This window comes from Piliocolobus tephrosceles, chromosome 6 (genome assembly GCF_002776525.5).
Source record: "Piliocolobus tephrosceles isolate RC106 chromosome 6, ASM277652v3, whole genome shotgun sequence".
Classification (NCBI taxonomy): Eukaryota; Metazoa; Chordata; class Mammalia; order Primates; family Cercopithecidae; genus Piliocolobus; species Piliocolobus tephrosceles.
The window spans coordinates 138,616,864-138,638,968 of NC_045439.1; the positions used below are offsets into that span (position 1 = coordinate 138,616,864).

The 22,105-nt window shown below is 44.2% G+C and overlaps 1 protein-coding gene across 1 annotated transcript in view; it reads left to right on the top strand.

The window, feature by feature from the left end:
• The first annotated feature begins 2,772 nt into the window (after positions 1–2,772).
• Positions 2,773–22,105, top strand: part of HACD3 (3-hydroxyacyl-CoA dehydratase 3) — a 50,004-nt gene continuing 30,671 nt past the window's right edge. The window contains exon 1 of the mRNA XM_026455437.1: positions 2,773–3,051. Coding sequence (XP_026311222.1) covers positions 2,965–3,051 — 87 coding nt within the window. The 5' untranslated portion in view covers positions 2,773–2,964. The remainder of the gene's footprint in view (positions 3,052–22,105) is intronic.

Here is a 22,105-nt window from a genome sequence, read left to right on the forward strand (position 1 = left end):
TGCCTGAGGACCATCCTCTACCTTTTGAAGTTTTTTTACGAATGTCAGGAGCTGATTGAGAAATGAAATAAGATGCCAAAATGGTGGCCCCTGTGGGGGAGGCCGGATCTAACTGGGTATATTGGGTTAGAAGCTCAGTCAGTTTAGGGTAGAGGTTAGGATAACCTGGAGGTCATGCCAAGTTAAGTCATAGGCCTGACAAAGGTATCTAAATTCCTTTATGTATATGGTAGGATTAGCTGAGAAATCACCTAAATGCTTCTCAATTTTGGAAAGATCGGCCAATGAAAAAGGGACATGTACTCTGACTACCCGCTCTGCCCCAGCCACCTCTCGCAAAGGTGCTAACACTGTAGGAGGGTGTGGACAGAGATAGGAGACTCAAGACAGCCAGTTGGGGGCCTTGAAGGAGGCATGGGACTGAGTGGATTACTAGTAGATAAGGAGGAGGAAGGAGTCGTCTGGGCAGGAAGGGAGGGGGTGGAGAGAGCGGGGAGAGAAGGAGGAGTATAGGGACGAGAGCTTAAGGCCCAAAAGCCTTGTATGTAATTAATTTCGGACCACTTGCCTAGCTGCTGGCAGAAATTGCTGAGGTCGATCACGCCACAGTGGAAAGGAAAATTAACCGCTTCCTCCTAAGGTCTTGTTCAAGCTGTAAGGTTTTTAAATTGGCTAGGAGGCACCCTAAGGGGGTGCTCTTTGGAAATTTGGACTGGGGGGGTTTCCCGTTTGTTTCCTCTTTACTTACACAATGGACACAATGGAAATGGAAGTGGATCTCTGCCTGGCTTCAAAGCGTCCTTTGGAACCAGCAGAGACAGACTGGAGGCTCATGGAGCCAAAGTGGAGATTACCTTCAGGCGGACGTCTCCGTCCTGAACGGGTCTCCCAAGCCACTTGGTGGCTCAAAAGTGGGCCTTGGACCTGCACAGGATTTTTGGCCGAGGGAGGTAAAGAGGAGACAAGGGCACTTACCCTAGAGAGGCTGGTGCTCTTTGGAAATTTGGACTGGGGGTTTCCCGTTTGTTTCCTCTTTACTTACACAATGGACACAATGGAAATGGAAGTGGATCTCTGCCTGGCTTCAAAGCGTCCTTTGGAACCAGCAGAGACAGACTGGAGGCTGGGACTACAGGCACCGCCACCCCACCCGGCTAGTTTTTTGTATTTTTTAGTAGAGACGGGGTTTCACCGTGTTAGCCAGGATGGTCTCGATCTCCTGACCTCGTGATCCGCCCATCTCGGCCTCCCAAGGTGCTGGGATTACAGGCTTGAGCCACCGCGCCCGGCCAAACACCTGTGAATGAAGCAAGCACCCTGTGCTTCCACAGCCTACCTGGTTCTTACTCAGTCAAATTCCTACTCACATTTCATCATCCCGTTCTCAAGGGTTGGCTCTCTCAAATGTCTGATGATGGTTCCCATGGCCCTCAGTTCCTATGATCATAAACTCTTTGTGAGCTCAGCACATTCATTATATGAAAACTATATTTCATACTGTCCACTCCTGAGATAAATGTTTCTGGAGAGCTACCAGAATTTGCTTTCATCCTTGGATCCCTCTGCTAAATAAATGGGTGCTAACAGAATCACTTTGCTAAATAAATGGGAGCTAACAGGATTGAATATGAGTTCCATTTTTGTCCCAGAATTCTAGTTTTCATACAAATATTTCTTCCCATTAAATTCTTTGCTGCAGAAGAACTTGGGGATGAAAGCCGATACAGATAAGACAGTTTAAGTAAGACATAAATGAGTGTTGTCTCTAGTTTGAGTTTCCTATTTTTTAGAGACAGCCTCCTGCACTGTCCAATAGAATAGCCACAAATAATATGGATATTTAAGTTTAAATTAGAAGTGAATAAAATTGACCGGGTGCGGTGGCTCACGCCTGTAATCTCAGCACTTTGGAAGGCCAAGGCAGGCGGATCACCTGAGGTCGGGAGTTCCAGACCAGCCTGACCAACATGGAGAAACCCCGTCTCTACTAAAAATACAAAATTAGCCGGGGGCTGTTATGCATGCCTGTAATCCCAGCTACTCGGGAGGCTGAGGCAGGAGAATCGCTTGAACCCGGGAGGCAGAGGTTGCGGTGAGCCAAGATGGCGCCATTCCACTCCAGCCTGGGCAACAAGAGCGAAACTCCGTCTCAAAAGAAAAGAAAGAAAAGAAGAAAAGAAAAAGAACAGAAGTGAATCAAATTGAAAATTCAGTTATTCAGGTCAAGTACTCAAAAGCTTCATGTGGCTAGTGGCTACCGTATTAAAGAGCGCAACGCGCAATATTTCCATCATCACCTACAGTTTTATTGGGCAGCGCTGCCCTGGTCTTTATTTTCCCTTCTTGGAACGCTCTTCCACGCTGCTCTCACACCGTGTCCCCTATCACCATTATCATCCTTATTTCATCTGTAATTACTTGCATCTTTTAATAGGCAGGGAGTTCTAAGACAGAAGGGGCTGTGTCTCACTTCTGTTGTTCCAGTGTTTAGCTTTGAAACCCAGGCACACAGTAGGCACTCAGTAAACAGAATGCGAGGGACCTTCCAGAGACACCAGTCCCAAACAAACCCTTTCCCATGCTCATCGGTCCCCTATGAGTCTCCAGCCTTCTTTATTTTAAAGCATCTCCCTGAAGACGACTGGGGAAAGCGTACCACCCACTGATTCCAATTCCCTAGGCGGCCGCGACGAGCTGCGGCGTCTCTGTGCCCAGGCCTGCCCCATCCCGCCTGCGCCCCGCCCCCTCTCGGCTCGCGCCAAGGCCCATTGCTGGCGCCGCCGCCATCCCGGCGCGTCACTGCGCAAGCGCGGCCCGCGAGCGTGGGGTGTCTCAAGGTGCCGGGTTGCAGGCGCTCAGGAGCGCTGGGGTTTGAGGCCTGCTTTCGGCCCGCGCCAGCAGAGCACTACCTGAGGCAGCGAGGCGCAGAGAGCGGAGCCTCCCCGCGCCCTGGGCAGTGTGGCCATGGAGAATCAGGTGTTGACGCCGCATGTCTACTGGGCTCAGCGACACCGCGAGCTGTATCTGCGCGTGGAGCTGAGTGACGTACAGGTAAAGGCCGGGTCGGGCGGCGGGAAGCGCGAGGGATCGCGGCTCCAGGTACCCGCCAGGGCGCCTGCCCCCTTTGTCAGTGTGCGCGCCGGAGAGCCTGCAGTGCGCCAACAAGGTCCGCGACGCTGTTCGCTCACGGCATGCTGGCGCTTGTCGAGGCTCACCAGCAGATCCCAGGCCGGGGACACAACCCCCCGAGGGCTGCAGGAACCTTCGGGTCCTCAGAGAGCTCGGACTGGGCCTCTCAGGCTACCCCGGGCCACTTCTTTGTTCGCAGTCGGCGGCCTTCATGGATCCCAAGCCCGGCCCTGGCTGCCTGGCCGTCGGGGTTCGAGTTGGCTGGGGCCCTTCGAGATGTGGGATGAGCTCGTTGGGTTAGGGGTGCAGTTGTGACAGCGGCTTGCTGGGCCGTGGCTGGCCTAAGAGGTCCAGCCAGGCCCCTCGGACGTTACCGAGGCAGGGCACTGCAGGGGGTGGGGGAGGGGAGGGATGGGGGCCACACCCACCTCGCAACCGTTCAGTGATGGAAATCATTCTCATTACTTTTAATTTTAAAATTCACAAGAGCTGGAGGAAGTGATTTCCCCCTCTGTTCTGAAGTCTGTGAGCTCAGGTTTGCACAGAGAACTTAAAAATTTCTTAAGTTACATTAAGCATTTCTGTTTGAGATCCTTGACCCTTTATATAAGCAAGCTGAAGGCACCTAATAGCGGAGACTCAAGGACCTGTGTATCCTCATGTCTGTGTCCAAACTAAAGATTCCAGGCTTTGAGAAACTGGAGTTTTCATTCTGGAAGGTTCTTTCTTTTTCTTTTATTTTCTTTTTTTCTTTTTTTTTTTTTTGAGACGGAGTTTTGCTCTTGTCGCCCAGGCTGGAGTGCAGTGGCACGATCTCAGCTCATGCAACCGCTGCCTCCCGGGTTCAAACGATTCTCCTGCCTCAGCCTCCCGAGTAGCTGGGATTACAGGCATGCGCCACCACGCCCGGCTAATTTTTGTATTTTTAGTAGCGACAGGGGTTCACCATGTTGGCCAGACCGGTCTCGAACTCCTGAGCTTAGATGATCCACCCGCCTCGGCCTCCCAAAGTGCTGAGATTACAGGCATGAGCCACCGCATCCAGCCTCTGGAAGGTTCTTTCTACAGTCATCCTTACTGGAAACTTCTCCTTAACATCTATGGCACTTTGTAACCTCTTTCACTCCATTTAACTCTCTCTGCTCCTGAATCAGGCATCTGGCTGGATCACCCATGGATCCGGTAAAATGTAGATGCTTTCTGAGTGTCGACTTGAATTTGTTGAATTTAATATAATCTTTGCTTCTGGAATATAAACCGTTTTCCTGTTGAAAGATGAAGACAGTAGTGGCCAGAATGCCTTTAAATAGGCTATGACATTGCATAGTGTGCCATTTAATGTGTTCATCTAGACTGAGATTATACTTTTGGGTCAGAGTATAAATAAATGTTCTGTGCTGTCTCCCTCTACTGCTCCAGGGTGGTTTAATAGAATAGGAAAAAACAAACAAAATCTTTTGTAGATGGGGATCAAAGTCCCCGTCTAGAGAGGGTTCTTCCAGCAGTCAATAAAAAAGTACAGAACAGGCTGGGCGCTGTGGCTCACGCCTGTAATCCCAGCACTTTGGGAAGCCAAGGCGGGCGGATCACCTGAGGTCGGGAGTTCGGGACCAGCCTGACCAACATGGAGAAACCCGTCTCTACTAAAAATACAAAATTAGGCCGGGCGCGGTGGCTCAAGCCTGTAATCCCAGCACTTTGGGAGGCCGAGACGGGTGGATCACGAGGTCAGGAGATCGAGACCATCCTTGCCTACATGGTGAAACCCCGTCTCTATTAAAAAAATACAAAAAACTAGCGGGGCAAGATGGCGGGCGCCTGTAGTCCCAGCTACTCGGGAGGCTGAGGCAGGAGAATGGCGTAAACCCGGGAGGCGGAGCTTGCAGTGAGCCGAGATCGCGCCACTGCACTTCAGCCTGGGTGACAGAGCGAGACTCTGTCTCAAAAAAAAAAAAAAAAAAGAAAAAGAAAAAAAAAAATTAGCCGGGCATGGTGGTGCATGCCTGTAATTCACTGTTTTCACTGTGTTGGCTACTTGGGAGGCTGAGGCAGGAGAATCGCTTGAACTGGGGAGGCGGATGTTGCCGTGAGCCAAGATGGTGCCATTGCACTCCAGCCTGGGCAGCAAGAGCGAAACTCCATCTCAAAAAAAAAAAAAAAGTAACCATCTAAAACATTTTGGGGAAAAATAAATCATTTTTCCCCCTTACTAAGTTTTTGTTTTCTCTGGGGTTTCACATCTGTAGTTTTGAGGCACCCATATTTCAACTACCATTAGTTTAAAACCACCATGTTACACTTATAAAAGTGTTTACATGTGTTAGAAATCCTCTAATACATGTAAGGTAGTACAGATTTACAAAGATGAGTCAGACCCAGCTTTTCAAGGGCATGCTATCTAGAAGGAGGCGTATCATACACAAACTAAAAGTTTTGTGTAGGAGTATGTTTATTGGTAGAATTGGAGTTGGATGTTGGACCAGGTATCTGGTGTTAAACGAATTTGTTACCTTTGTTTAATTTAGTTAGTGGTGACTTCCAGAAATGAGAATTATTTTTGTCAAACTAAGACTGGGAGAACGTTCCAGAAAGAGAAAGGCATAGACTTTTAGACACTTGTAATGTCTGACTTAAACCGTGTCAATGCCCACAGGCCACCAATAACATACCGGTAGTTAAACAAGTTGGGTTTATTACTCATTGCATCAAGAGAGAGCATACTCCATGGGGAACCCTGGGGTGTTTCATTAGGAGGGTGTTAGAAATGATTATAGGATTTGGGTGTTGGTGATTAGGGGAGGGGAGGGTTAAGGAGGTTGGGGTTTTACTTCAGAGAAGATCCTGTAAGAAAATATGGGAGTTTTGTGGTTGGGTATGTGAATAAATCTTATCTATAGGGCAGGGAGACTAGTATAAGAACAAAACTAATTGCTATAGGAGTAGCAGTCACTCAATTTGGCCAGAGAGTATTTGGGATTTCATGGGTGGCATAGCCACTATGTATTTCTCTGTGCTTATAACAAAGTTGTGAAATGGCCTCTGTCTCATTTTATGAAGATTTCAGAGTAACCTTGTGAGGTTGGTATTCTGTGAGATTGTTTATGTCCCGTAGGAGAATAACATGGCCTGGCTGTGAGTGCTATGCCTGCCTCTGAGTGTCAGGGGTCGCCTTTTTTGTTTGTTTGTTTGTTTGTTTGTTTGTTTTTTGTCTTTCTCAACTGATTGCTCTATGCAGGGCTTGTTGAAATCAGTGGTTATACATGTGCAGATTTGTTATTAAAAAAAGGAAAAGAAACCAGTGGTTCTGGCTCTGGATGAAGCGCTTCATTTATTTGTTCAGTAAAAATCGTTTATGGAGTACCTACTCTTGTCTATCATTAAGCTAGGTGTGGGGTTCTTGGACAGCACTTTAACACTCCCTGCTTTCTGCAGCATGTCCCACAGCTTATGTGTAAATGTGAGTTTTAAAGTGTTAAGTTCCAGTTTGGAGGCATTGGCTCTGTCTCCCTCCATCCTGACACAGAGAACTGTCCATCTCTATTCTGTCTTTGGAACTGCAGGGCTAGTGACTATGAGAGAACACGGCTGATGTGAGGAGAAATGGTGGACAATAAAGACTTCAGCAGTGGCATTGTCTGTGCTTGAGGTGAACAGTAGCAAAGAGGCCAGCTAAGGCAATGTTACTTTCAAAATTGAATTTACTTTCATGATGAGCATAATGAACATGTTTGTCCCGAAAAACGTAGTTGTTAAACCATTGGTTTATTTACAAGGTGCTTGTTTTGGGTGTTGTGAACAGAGAACAGAGTGTAGCTGTGTTTGAGAGTTGTTTAAAAGATATTTTTCCTATCCTTACCTAACAGAGTCTGGTGGAAAGAGTGCTAACTGAACACATGAGATTGGGTCCTTGTTCTTACACTTACGCTCTGGTGACCATGATTCACTTAACCTTTATGAACCTGCGGCTCTTCATCCAGACAGATATGAACAGTAGTGCCTAACTCATAGGACTGTTTTGAGATTTGAATTGGAAAATGGATTTCAAAGTGCTTTGCAAATTCTAGTGTGCAGTTCGAGTGATTATGATGATTGTGATATTAAACCTTAGATGAGAGGGATGGACACAGAACAATGGAATAATAGAGCCTATTAGTGGACCTTTTCATATATGAAAAGTTAAGGTATGACAAGAGGCGCTCTTACAAATTAATGAGGAGAGAATGACCCATTCAGGAAATTGTACTGGGACAATTGGTAATCCAAATGGCAAAAAGAAAATAAGATCCTGCCTTATGCCATACACAAAAATCAGTTTCAGGTGGATTAATGACCTAAATGCATAAAGCAAAACTACTAAAAAGAAATGTAAGAGACTATCTTTATAATATTGGAAAGCGGGAGAATGTGTTAAGCAAGATGCAAACCCTAAAGACAAATATTGACACATTTAAGACAAACTTGAAGAAGACATTTGCAGTGCATATCACTGAGAGATGACTAATACCATGAATATTTATTTATTTATTTATTTATTTATTTATTTTTTTTTTTTGAGGCAGAGTCTCATTCTGTCGACCGGGATGGAGTACTGTGGCCGGATCTCAGCTCACTGCAAGCTCCGCCTCCCGGGTTCACGCCATTCTCCTGCCTCAGCCTCCCAAGTAGCTGGGACTACAGGCGCCCGCCACCTCGCCCGGCTAGTTTTTTTTGTATTTTTTAGTAGAGACGGGGTTTCACCGTGTTAGCCAGGATGGTCTCGATCTCCTGACCTCGTGATCCGCCCGTCTCGGCCTCCCAAAGTGCTGGGATTACAGGCTTGAGCCACCGCGCCCGGCCTACCATGAATATTTAAAGAACACCTATAGACCAATAAGCAAAAGACATATTACCCAAAAGAAAAAGGGGCAGATAATATAAACATTTCAGAGTAAAAGGAAACAAGAATGACCAGTAAGTCTGAAAAGATGCTGAATTGCAATTATGATCAGGCACATGTACAGGCATACCTTGTTTTATTGTGCTTTGCAGATAATGCGGGTTTAACAAACTGAAGGTTGTGGCAACAAAGTCTGTTGGCGTCATTTTTCCAACAGCATTTATTCACTTAGTGTCTCTGTGTTGTATTTTGTTAATTCTTGGAATAGTTCAGATTTTTTTCATTATTATTGTATCTGTTCTGGTGATCTGTGATCAGTGATCTTTGATGTTACTTTTTTTTTTTTTTGAGACAGAGTCTCACTCTGTTGCTCAGATTGGAGTGCAGCAATATGATCATAGCTCACTGTAGCCTTGAACTCCTGGGCTCGAGCAGTCCTCCTGGCTCAGCCTCCCGAGTAGGACTACAGGTACCTGCCTAGCTAATTTTTAATTAAAAAAATTTTTTTAAAGGTGGGGTTTCATTATGTTGGCCAGGCTGCTCTTAAACTCCTGGACTCAAGCAATCCTCTTGCCTTGGCTTCCCAGATCCCTGAGATTACAGGCTTGAACCACTGTGCCTAGCTTTGATGTTACTATTGTGATTGTTTAATTAATTAATTAATTAATTAATTTAGTTTTGAGACAGGGTCTCACTCTGTCACCCAGGCTGGAGTGCAGTGGTGTGATCTTGGCCCACCGCAACCTCCACCTCCCAGCCTCAAATGTTCCTTCCACCTCAGCTTCCCAAGTAGCTGAAACTGCAGGCATGTGCCACTGTGCCCAGCTAGTTTTTGTATTTTTTGTAGAGACGAGGTTTTGCCATGTCGTCCAGGCTGGTCTCGAACTCCTAAGCTCAAGTGGTCTGCCACCTCGGCCTCCCAAAGTGCTGGAATTACAGGTGTGAGCCACTGTGCCCAGCCACTATTGTGATTGTTTTGTGGCAAAATGAAATACACCTATATAAGATGGTGAACTTACTCGATAAATGTGTGTGTTCTGACTGCTCTCACTGGCAGTCTCCATCTCTCTCCCTCTCCTTGGGCCTCTGTCCTCTGAGACACAACAATATTGAAATTAGGCCAGTTAATAACCCTACAGTGGGGCTGGGTGTGATGGCTCATGCCTGTAATCCCAGCACCTTGGGAGGCTGTGGTGGGGGGAATCACTTGAGGTCAGGAGACCAGTCTGACCAACATGGTGAAACCCCGTCTCTCCTAAAAAAAATACAAAAATTAGCCAGGTGTGGTGGCGAATGCCTATAATCCTAACTACTCAGGAGGCTGAGGCAGGAGAATCACTTAAACCTGGGAGGCTGAAGTTGCAGTGAGCCGAGATCATGCCACTGCACTCCAGTGGCAGAGTGAGACTCTGTGTCAAAAACAAAACAAAACAAAAAAGCCATACAATGGCTTCTAAGTGTTAAAGTGAAGAGTTGCACATGTCTCACTTTAAATCAAAAGCTGTACATCATGAAGCTTAGTGAGGAAGGCATGTCAAAACTGAGACAGGCTGAAAGCTAGGCCTCTTGCACCAAACAGCCAAGTTGTAAATGCAAAGAAACAGTTTTTGAAGGAAATTAAAAGTGCTACTCCAGTGAACACACAAATGATAAGAAAGCAAAATAGTCATATTGATGATATGGAGAAAGTTTGGTCTGGATAGAATATAATTCAGCCATGACATTCTCTTTTTTTTTTTTTTTTGAGACGGAGTCTCGCTCAGTTGCCGGGGCTGGAGTGCGGTGGCGCAATCTCAGCTCACTGCAAGCTCCGCCTCCCGGGTTCACACCATTCTCCTGCCTCAGCCTTGTGAGTAGCTGGGACTAAGCGCCCGCCACTACGCCCGGCTAATTTTTTTGTATTTTTAGTAGAGATGGGGTTTCACCATGTTAGCCAGGGTGGTCTTGATCTCCTCACCTCGTGATCCACCCGTCTCGGCCACCCAAAGTGCTGGGATTACAGGCGTGAGCCACCGCACCTGGCCTATGACATTCTCTTAAGCCAAAGCCTAATCCAGAACAAGGCCCCGACTCTTTAAATTCTATGAAGGCTGAGAGGTGAGGAAGCTGCAGAAGAGAAATCTGAATATAGCAGAAGTTGATTCATGAGGCTTAAGGAAAGGCTCTGTAACATAAAAGTGCAAAGTGAAGCTACAAGTGCTGATGGTAGAAACTGCAGCAAGTTATCCAGAAGATCTAACTAAGATCCTTGATGAAGGTGGCTACACTGAACAACAGATTTTCAATGTAACAGCCTTCTACTGGAAGAAGATGCCATGGAGGACTTCCATAGTTAGAGAGGAGAAGTCAATGCCTGGCCTCAAAGTTTCAAAGGGCAGTCTGACTCTTTTATTAGGGGCTAATGCAGCTGGTGGCTTGAAGTTGAAGCCAGTGCCCCTTTACCATTCTGAAAATCCGAGGGCCCTTAAGAATTATGTTAAATCAGCCGGGTGTGGTGGCTCATGTCTATAATCCCAGCACTTTGGGAGACCAAGGCGGGTGGATCACCTGAGGTCAGGAGTTCAAGACCAGGCTGAACAACATGGTGAAACCCCATCTCTACTAAAAAATACAAAAAATTAGCTGGGCATGGTGGTAGGCGCCTTTAATCCCAGCTACTTGGGAGGCTGAGGCAGGAGAATCGCTGGGATACGGGAGGCAGAGGTTGCAGTGAGCCGAGATCGCACCACTGCACTCCAGCCTGGGCAATGGAGCGAGACTCCGTCTCAAAAACAAAAAAAGGGAATTATGCTAAATCTACTCTGCCTATGCTCTGTAAGTGGAACAACGACCCCTGGATGATAGCACCTTTGTTTACAGAATGGTTTACTGAATATTTTAAACCCACTGTTGAGGCCAACTTCTCAGAAGAAAAATATATTTATTCCTTTCAAAATACTACTGCTCATTGACAGTGCACCTAGTCCCACCTAAGCATGTTGATGGAAATGTCAAGGAGATTAATATTGTTTTCATGCCTGCTAACATAACATTCCTTCTGCAGCCCATGGATCAAGAAGTAATTTTGACTGTCAGGTCTTATTCAGAAAATACTTTCTGTAAGGTTAAAACTGTCGTAGGTAGTGATGCTGTGATGGGTCTGGGCAAAGTCAATTGAAAACCTTCTGGAAAGGATTCACCATTCTAGATACCATTAAGAACATTTGTGATTCATAGGAAAAGGTCAAAATATAAAAATGAACAGGAGTTTGGAAGAAGTGGAATCCAACCCTCATGGATGATTTTGAGGGGTTCAAGACTTCAGTGGAGGTAGTAACTGCAGGTGTGGTGGAAATAGCAAGAGAACTAGACTTAGAAGTGGAGCCTGAAGGTGTGACTGAATGCAGCAATCTCATGATAAAACTTGAAGGGATGAGGAGTTGCTTCTTATGGATGAGCAAAGAAAGTGATTTATTGAAATGGAATCTATTTCTGATGAAGATGCTCTGAACATTCTTGAAATGACAACGGAAGATTTATACTATTTCATAAACTTAGTTAATAAAGTAGTGGCGGGGTTGAGAGGATACTCTGATTTTAAAAGAAGTTCTCCTCTGGGTAAAACAGTATCAAACAGCATTGCATGCTGCAAAGAAATCTTTAGTGAAAGGAAGACTCAATCAATGAGACAAACTTCATTGTTGTCCTTCTTTAAGAAATTGTCACAGCCACCCCAGCCTTCAGCAGTCACCACCTGGATCAGTCCACAGCCATCAACATTGAGGCAGGACCCGCCACTAGCAAAAATATTACAACTCCCTGAAAGCTCACATGATCATTAGCATTTTTTAGCAATGAAATTTTTTAAAGTTAAGATATGTACACTGTTTTTTAGAATAATACTGCATACTTAATAGACTATAGTATAATACAAACATAACATTTATATGTACCGAGAAACCAAAAAATTTGTGTGACTCACTTTATTGTGATATTAGCTTTATTGTGGTGGTCTGTAACAAAACCTACAATAGCTCCAAGGTATGCCTGTAAATTAAAATGATAGGATACTGTTTCTCACGTTAGAGTGGGAAAAATGAAAAAGCCTGACATGACCAAGTGTTTGTGAGAATGTTCAGCTACAGGACATTTTTTTTTTTGAGACGGAGGTTCACCCTGTTGCCCAGGCTGGAGTGCAGTGGTGAGATCTGGGCTCACTGCAGTCTCTACCTCCCGGGCTCAAGTGATTCTCCCGCCTCAGCCTCCCAGGTAGCTGGGACTACTGGCGTCCGCCATCACGCCCTGCTAATTTTTGTATTTTTAGTAGAGACGGGGTTTCACCATGTTGGCCATGCTGGTCTCGAACTCCTGACCTCAAGTGATCTGCCTGCCTTGGCCTCCCAAAGTGCTAGGGTTGCAGATGTGAGCCACCGTGCCCGGCCGGACATTTTTTCTTTCTTTTTTTTGAGATGGAGTCTCGCTCTGTCGCCCAGGCTGGAGTGCAGTGGCACGATCTCAGCTCACTGCAAGCTCCGCCTCCCAGGTTCACGCCATTCTCCTGCCTCAGCCTCCCGAGTAGCTGGGACTACAGGCACCCGCCACCACGCCCGGCTAATTTTTTTGTATTTTTAGTAGAGATGGGATTTCACCGTGTTAGCCAGGATGGTCTTGATCTCCTGACCTCGTGATCCGTCCGCCTCGGCCTCCCAAAGTGCTGGGATTACAGGCGTGAGCCACCGCGCCCGGCCGGACTTTTTTTATACAGTTGGTGGAAGTACTAATCGGCACAACTGATTTGGAGAACAGTTCTGCACCATGTTGTCAAGCTGAAGTTGTATGTCTTTATGACTTGGAAGTTTTGTTTTTTTTAGAGAAGCTCTTACACATATGCAGGTGGAGGTAGAATGTTCATTGCAGCAAAAAATTGAAAACAGCCTCAATTTTTGTCAGCTGGAAAATGGATAAATTGTGGCATATTTATACAATGGCACACTGTACAACAGCTACAATGAACGAAACAGAACCATCTTTATGGAATTAAAGCTTAGAAATATAATATCAAATAAGCAAGTTGAAGAATGATACAGGCAGTATGAAATTATTTATGTGACATATAAAATCATACTGTATATTGTGAATGCCCAACATGTTGTAAGTGAATAAAGAAATACAGTGGAAATTACAAACTCCAATCCTGGAATAGTGGTTACCTGCGAAGTTGGGGCATGTTTGAGGGAGAGAGGGCATTGGGATTGAGTAATTATATAATGTATCTGTGTCTGTTTTATTTATTTTTTTAAAAATTGAGGCAAATAAAACAAAATGCTAATGGATGTTAGGTATAGTGGTGTTTGCTATATTTTTCTGTTTGATTGCTTGAAATATTTCATAATAGAAATCAGTAAGTCTAAGTTGTGTATTACCACAGTACAAAAGTACTTATAAAGCAGTAAGTTAAATAATCTTGTAACTGTTGACCGCTCCAGGCATAGTGCTAACTACTAGATATTCAGTAGTGAGGAACACTTATAAAGGCACTACCTTCAGATTGAGGAAGACAGGCAATAGATACGTTAATAAATAATTACCTAGATAAAGTGCTATGAGGGAAATAAAGAGGGTGATGAAATAGAGAATAATTGGTAGAGTCTATTTTAAATAGAATGGTCAGGGAAGGCTTCCTTGAAGAGGTGATATTCTAGCTGGGTGAAACTTGAAAGATAAAACAAATTGTGCAGAAAGCTGGGGGAAGAACATTCCAACAAGTCCACAGACTTAGAGGCAGGCAGAGGCTTAGTGGGGTTCCAGGAGCAGAAAGGATATTAGTATGTTTGGAGCATAGTGAGGAATAAGTTAGAGGGAGATGAGGCTAGAAGTGTTTGCAAGATGTAAGTCATGTAGAGCCTTGTTGCCCTGATAAGGAGCTTGGGTTTTATTGTAAGAGCAATGGGAAACTATTAAAGAGTTTAAGCAGAGAAGTGACTTTGTAGGATTTGTGTTTCAAAAAAGATTATTCTGGCTTCTATGTGGATTATAAAGGGGCAAAGTGAACTCTAGAAAACCATTTAGGGAGGCTGTTATAGTAGAATGGGTGAGAGATGAGGTGGCTCAGTTTAGGGTTGTGGAGGTGGAGAGCCATGGACACATTTGAGATATATCTGAAGAGAACCTTGAGGCCTTGATGGACTTGTTGGAGAGGAAGAGAAAAGAATTAATGACTGGTCTTAGGATTTTGACTTAAGCACAGAGTAGATGACAGTGCAGTTTACTGAAATGATTAAGACTGCAGAAGAGGTTTAGGGGCCAAAATCAAGAGTCCCCTTTTGGACATACTAGTTTGAGAGTCTTGTTTTAAACAATTTCCATGTGAAAATGTGAACTAGTGATATAACTATACAAATACAGAGTTCAGGGCAGTAAGTAGTCTGCGTGAAAATAGAATTTTATGATATCTTAGACTTAATTGATTGTAAAATGCACCACTGTTTTATTTTTTTCCCTCATGATAAAGAGGGGAAAAATGCTGCTGATTATACTATGCTATAAGCTTTCTTATTACTTTGAGTATTTTAAATTTATTGAAAGAGCTCTCTGAGAGTTTATTTAAACTGTCAATGCTGTTCAGCCAAAGATCACCAAAATACACCTTGTAGTTAAATAAGGTGGGTTTATTGCTTGTTCCACTGAGGGAAAACACACACTGTAGGGAAGTATGTGGTATCTCAGTAAGAGGGTGTTAAAAAATACCTTGTTATATGGGATTTGGGCTTTGGTTGGGTAATGGTGGGGGTGTCTAAGGAAGTGGGGTCTGCTATAGATTGGATGTTGACAGAAAGCAGGGACAGTTCTATGATTTGGTATTTTGTGGTTGGCATAGTGACCTGTCATTAGACAAATTTATGCAATGGTCTTGTTTTGTTTCATTTTACCGTGGTCTTATAGTAACCTCAAGTTGGTTGGTATTCTTTGAAATTGTCTATGTCCCCAAAAGGGGGAATTAGAAGACGACACCAACTGATACATACACCCAGTTGAGTGTTATACAGCTATGACAAGAAAGAGTAAGATCTTTATGAACTCACAAGGATTTATTTAGATGAAAAAAAAAAGCAAGATGTATAAGAATGTATATGGTATGCTACTTTTTGTATAGAAAGGAGGGAAAGTAAGAATATCTGTTTTGGCTGGGTGCAGTGGCTCCCGCCTGTAATCCCAGCACTTTGGGAGGCCCAGGTGGGTGGACCACAAGGTCAAGAGATTGAGACCATTCTGACCAACATGGTGAAACCCTGTCTCTACTAAAAATACAAAAATTAGCGGGGTATGGTGGCTGGCGCCTGTAGTCCCAGCTACTTGGGAGGCTGAGGCAGGAGAATCGCTTGAACCCAGGAGGGAGAGGTTGCAGTTGCAGTGAGCCGAGAGCACACCACTGTACTCCAGCCTGGCCACAGAGACTCCGTCTCAAAAAAAAAAAAAAAAAAAACGCTGGGCGCGGTGGCTCAAGCCTGTAATCCCAGCACTTTGGGAGGCCGAGACGGGCGGATCACGAGGTCAGGAGATTGAGACCATCCTGGCTAACACAGTAAAACCCCGTCTCTACTAAAAAAATACAAAAAACTAGCCCAGCGAGGTGGCGGGTGCCTGTAGTCCCAGCTACTTGGGAGGCTGAGGCAGGAGAATGGCCAAAACCCGGGAGGCGGAGCTTGCAGTGAGCGGAGATCCGGCCACTGCACCCCAGCCTAGGCTACAGAGTGAATTGTTTTGTATGTTTGTTTGAGACAGGGTCTCACTCTGGCACCCAGGCTGGAGTGCAGTGGTGTGATCCTGGCTCACTGCAGTCTCCACCTTCCAGGCGCAAGCGATCCTCCTACCTCAGTCTCCCAACTAGCTGGGACTACAGGCGCATGCCACCACGCCAGGCTAGTTTTTGTATTTTTTGTAGAGACAAGGTTTCAGCATGTTGCCCTGGCTGGTTTCGAACTCTTGAGCTCAAGCGATCTACCCACCTTGGTCTCCCAAAGTGCTGGGATTACAGGCATAAGTCACTGCGCCTGGATGAAAATAAGAATATCTAAATATATTTGCGAATTTTTGCAAAACACGCATATACAGAGAATAGATAAACCAGAAATGAATGAAATGGTTACCGGTATGTGGGGAATAGGAATGTGATAGAGGAGGATGGATTTGGGAGCAAGACTTCTGAGGAAATCATTTCATAAAGTTTGAATTCTGAACAATGGGAATGTTTTACATATTCAAAGATAAAATTGTATTAAAAAAAAAAAAAGGAGGCCGGGCTTGGTGCCTCACGCCTGTAATCCCAGCACTTTGGGAGGCCGAGGCGGGCAGACCACGAGGTCAAGAGATCAAGACCATCCTGGCCAACATGGGGAAACCCTGTCTCTACTACAAATACAGAAATTAGCTGGGTGTGGTGGTACATATCTGTAATCCCAGCTACTCAGGAGGCTGAGGCAGGAGAATTGCTTGAATCTGGGAGGCAGAGGTTGCAGTAAGCTGAGATCGCGCCACTGCACTCCAGCCTGGCGACAGAGCGACACTCTGTCTCAAAAAAAAAAAGCAAATTAAATAAACAGAACCAAAAGGACCTAACTATATATCAAATTGATGACAAAATCTTACAGATAAATTAATCAATACAAATAATATTTGAACATAGTACTCTGGTTCTTTAGTAGATTATGTCCTTTTTAAAAATCAACCTTCCCCCCTTTCACTGGAATATAGTCTAAGGACAAAAAGAACTGCAATTAAATGTTACACTTAGAAGGGTTATTTTTCCCTTTCCTTTTTTTTTTTAATTGAATATAAATTTTCTGTCTTTTTTCTTATTTTCCACAAGGAAACTTCTGCAAGTAATTAGTAGGTTTACTGTTGGCAAAAAAAGTTGATATTCTAATTCTGAAACTTTTTTAGGATAAAACAAATATATAAATGTGCTAATGTTATTAGGAAGATTTTCACTGTAAGAGATATAAATCTTAAATAACAAGGTAAGGAGAAGCCTTGTAATAGCTTGAATTGGAAACCTCACTATGACATCATCGTTTTTAAAATTCCTAGCTAGCCCACTGAAAGATGAACATTAACTATACCTCAGTGTACCTAGATCATGGCTTCTACATTACTATTTCCAACCAAAGAAACTATGCCTCCTTGAAGAAATGGCCAATTATTTCAAATCTGTGCCAGAGAAAGAACAATATCCTCAAAGGGTACACGGTCATGTCAGAATCATACAGGATTTGGTTTGAGGGGATTTCTACTGGCCAAGTTTGTGACAATTTGAACATCAGAAAGAGTAATAATGGTAATGAAATTTGGCTGAGTGGATCACAAAAGAAAATCCATGAGTCTATCGGGTGCAGTGGCTCATGCCTGTTATCCCAGCACTTTGGGAGGCCGAGGTGGGCGGATCACGAGGTCAGGAGATGGAGACCATCCTGGCTAACATGGTGAAACCCCATCTGTACTACAAAATACAAAAAATTACCTGGGCGTGGTGGCGGGCGCCTGTAGTCCCAGCTACGTGGGAGGCTGAGGCAGGAGAATGGTGTGAACCACCCGGGAGGCGGAGCTTGCAGTGAGCCGAGATTGCGCCACTGCGCTCCAGCCTGGGTGACAGAGCGAGACTCTGTCTCAAAAAAAAAAAAAAAAAAGAAAATCTGTGAGTCCATAGCGATAGTAAAAAAGAAATGTAAACCAGAGAGGGTACAGGCTGGTGGTGTTTTCAAAGGCACCACGAGGGATCTAGAGCTATTCAGTATCTTGACTGTGACAGTAGGTAGATGAACCTATACCTGTGATCAAATTGTGTAGAACTTAACACACAGACGCACATGCACATACCTGCAAGCGAATGCAAGTAAAACTGGGAAATCTGAATAACGTAGGTGGGTTGTGTCAATGTCAGTAACCTGATTTTGATTTTATGCTATAGTTTTGTAAAATGCTACCATTGGGGGAAACTAGGCAAAATGTATAAGGGATCTCTCAGTACTATTTCTTTTTTTAAAATTTTTATTTTTGTGGGTACACGGTAGGTGTATGTATTTATTTCTTAGAGCTGCATGTGAATCTACTAGTATCTCAATAAAAATTTCAATCAAAGAGGGAGAGAAGGGAAAACTCTTTTTACAGAAGAATGCCAACTAGAAAATGAAAAATGAATGGTTGAATTAGAAAATTATAATTTTGCCGGGCATGATGGCTCATGCCTGTAATCCCAGCACTTTGGGAGACCGAGGCCAGCAGATCTCCTGAGGTTGGGAGTTTGAGACCAGTCTGACCAACATGGAGAAACTCCATCTCTACTAAAAATACAAAATTAGCCGGGCGTGGTTGCACATGTCTGTAATCCCAGCTACTCGGGAGGCTGAGGCAGGAGAACTGCTCGAACCTGGGAGGCGGAGGTTGCGGTGAGCTGAGATTGCACCATGGCACTCCAGCCTGGGCAACAAGGAAACTCCGTCTCAAAAAAAAAAAAAAGAAAGAAAGAAAGAAAATTATAATTTTGTGACCTCCACTGTAAAATTGCGTCAGGTAAGGATTAACAATAGTTGACTGTACCATTGGATGAAAGAGTGTTGTGAGGGAATGGCAGATTACACTATTAGGTAACTTGCTAATTACAAAGGGAAACACTACAGTGGAAAGTTCTGGCAGTCACCTTCTCAATTTAATGACCAAATTTATCGTCATCATCTAACATAAGGATGCCATATGTAACCATATCACCTATGAAATATTTTTGCTAAAAATGGTTAATATGAAGGAATGGCCAGACAAATCCAGAATATGATACATTTTACCAGACAACTGGCATGGGTTAATAAATAAAAGTGTAAGTCTGTATTAAATAAAAATAGGCATGACAATCAAGAGGAGTATATGAACCTGGATTGGATCCTGGATTTTTTTAAAAAAGTGTAAATATAGTGGCTTCAGGATAACCGCATCAAGAGTGCCATCAAGACTCGCAGTTTATTTCCTCTTTCCCTGAATCTGGGCAGGCCCTCTGGCAGCTTAGTGAATAGAATGCTGGAAAATGATGCTGTGACCAGTTCCAGCTTTGCTCTTTGTAAGAGGACTGCCAGCTTCCACTTCTGTCTTGGAGCACTTGCTCTTGAGACATTCCCTCTCGGAACTGAGCAGCCCTGCTGCGAGAGACCGAAGCCACATGGAATGGCCAAATATAGTTATTCTGGTCAACAGTTTTAGCTGAACTCCCCAATGACAGCCAACAACAATTAGGAGCTAAGTGAGTGACCCATCTTGAATATTCCAGCCCAATATATTATAGTCCCAGCCAAAATCACGTGGAATAGAACTATATAGCTGAGCCCAGTCAACCTGTAGAATCATGTAAGATAATAAAATAGTTGTTTTAAGTCAAGTTTTGGAGTAGTTGCGTTGCATTACAGTAAATAACAGAAACAATTGAACATCTTTTTTTTTTTTTTTTTTTTTTGAGATGGAGTCTCGCTCTGTCACCCGGGCTGGAGTGCAGTGGCCGGATCTCAGCTCACTGCAAGCTCCGCCTCCCGGGTTCCCGCCATTCTGCCTCAGCCTCCCGAGTAGCTGGGACTACAGGCGCCCGCCACCTCGCCCAGCTAGTTTTTTGTATTTTTAGTAGAGACGGGGTTTCACCGTGTTAGCCAGGATGGTCTCGATCTCCTGACCTCGTGATCCGCCCGTCTCGGCCTCCCAAAGTGCTGGGATTACAGGCTTGAGCCACCGCGCCCGGCCAATTGAACATCTTTGAGAGGATTCTTCATGTAGATTTTTTATTAGATAATATGGAGTTATTCTTAGGTATTAGAAAGCTTTGGTAATTATGCAAGAGAATATAATTTCTTAGGAGAGGAAATATTTGGAGGTGAAATATGATGTCTGCAGCTCATTTGAAATAATTCAGCAAAAAAGTATGCATAAAAAAGCAAATATTGGGAACTTTCATTATATTTTGTAGAATGGAGGCTACCCCCACCCTAAAAAAAAACAAATATGACATTTAGCAATCAACTGGCAGAGGTATATGAGTTTTCATTATACTATTTTTTCTTTTTTTACTTGAGACAGGGTCTTGCTCTGTCGCCCAGGCTGGAGTTCAGACTGGTCCCAAACTCCTGGCGTCAAGGGATCTGCCTGCTTTGGCCTTCCAAAGTGCTGGGATTGCAGGCATGAGCCACCACGCCTGGCCTATTTTTAAAATTTTTTTGTAGATTTAAAAGTTTTCAAAATAAAGCATTGGGGTGAAAAGGATCACATTAAAAATACACACAGTTTTGGGGGTCCCCAGAAGCCACCAGTGTGCTCAGTGATTTGCTAAAATGATTCGTGGGACTTAGTATATAAGTATATAATTGTACTCATGACTAAGGTTTGTCACAGCTGCAGAATACAGGACAGGATCAGCAAAGGAAAAAAAGCACAAGTGGAGTCTGGAGAAATCCATGTATAAACCTCTCTATCACTCTTCCTCCTGTGAGGGGGTATACTTGAGCACGCTCCACCAGCGATGAAAAATGCAGTGACTTATATATGACATTTCTGCCCAGGGAAGCCCATTAGTGATTGAATACCCATGATTTTTTTTTTTTTTTTTTTTTTTTGAGACGGATTCTCACTCTGTCACCGAGGCTGGAGTGCAGTGGCCCAATCTCGGCTCACTGCAACCTCTGCCTGCTGAGTTCAAGCGATTCTCCTGCCTCAGCCTCCTGAGTAGCTGGGATTACAGGCGCACGCCACCACGCCTGGCTAATTTTTGTATTTTAAGTAGAGGCGGGGTTTCACCATATTGGTCAGGCTGGTCTCAAACTCCTGACCTCATGATCCACCCACCTCAGCCTTTGGGATTACAGGCATGAGCCACTGTGCCTGGCCAAGTACCCATGATTTTTACTGGGGGCTTGTTACTTAGGTAACCTTGGCCTAACATGTACCAAAATTCCAGACTCCTAGAAGGAAAGTTGATATTCACCATAAATCACATTGTTCGTAGGCACAGTTTAGGAACATTGAACCACGCTTATTAGTTAGGGGATGGAGGAAGGCTGAGTTTCTCGATAGATGTCAGCCAAAGGCTGATCTTGGAAGCAGGCACTTTTAAAGACTGCAGCCTCAGGCCTGCTATATTAACTCTTCTGCACACACACTAATCACACAAATGGGAAGATAAATACTAATGATTTGAATGAGAAAGGAAACTCTTGTCCAAAGAGTTAGATAGCTTATTGTGAACTCTTTGTAGTTCTGCCAGAGATTCTGAAAACGGGATGAATTGACTTCAGTTCACTAAACAGTTATTGAGGCATTAGGTATATAGAGATGAGTAAGACACAGTCCCTGCCATCAAAGAACTCAGGTCAAGAGGGGCAGTTAAATGATCAACAATGATTATGGAACAGTGTGATAAGTATTATAGTAAAGGTGAATACAAAGTAGGAAGGAAGCTGTTGATTCTGATGTTAGGGTGAGGAGGAGGGAAGAGGAATTAACATTTGACCTGAACTTTGAAAGAGAAGTAGTGTTCAACAGGCATGGAAACTTAGATGGGCACTCTAGTCAGAGGAAGAAAAGCAACCGGAATATGAATTCTTACTAGTTGCCAGGCTCTGTGTGCGCAATTATAATTTAATCCTTACAACAGACCTGTGATGTAAGTGATTTCATTGTTATTTTTTAAATGATGGCTGGGCATGGTGCCTCATGCCTATAATCCCAGCAGTTTGGTAGGCTGAGGTGGAGGATTGCTTGAGCCCAGGAGTTCGGGACCAGCCTGGGCAACATAGTGAGACTTGTCTCTGTGAAAAATTTTAAAAAGATATTATTAGCCAGGCATGGTGATGTGGACCTGTAGTCCCAGATATTTGAGAGGCTAAGGTGGGAGGATCCTTGAGCCTGGGAGGTGGAGGCTGCAGTGAGCCGAGATTGCACCACTGCACTCTAGCCCTGGGTGACAGAGGGAGATTCTGTCTCAAAAAAAAAAAAAAAAAAAAGAGAGAGAGTTACTGTGAATTTGAGTTTTCTTATTCCCTTTTCCGTATTCACTCCTTTTTTTGAGACAGGGTCTTAGTCTGTCACCCAGGTTGGAAT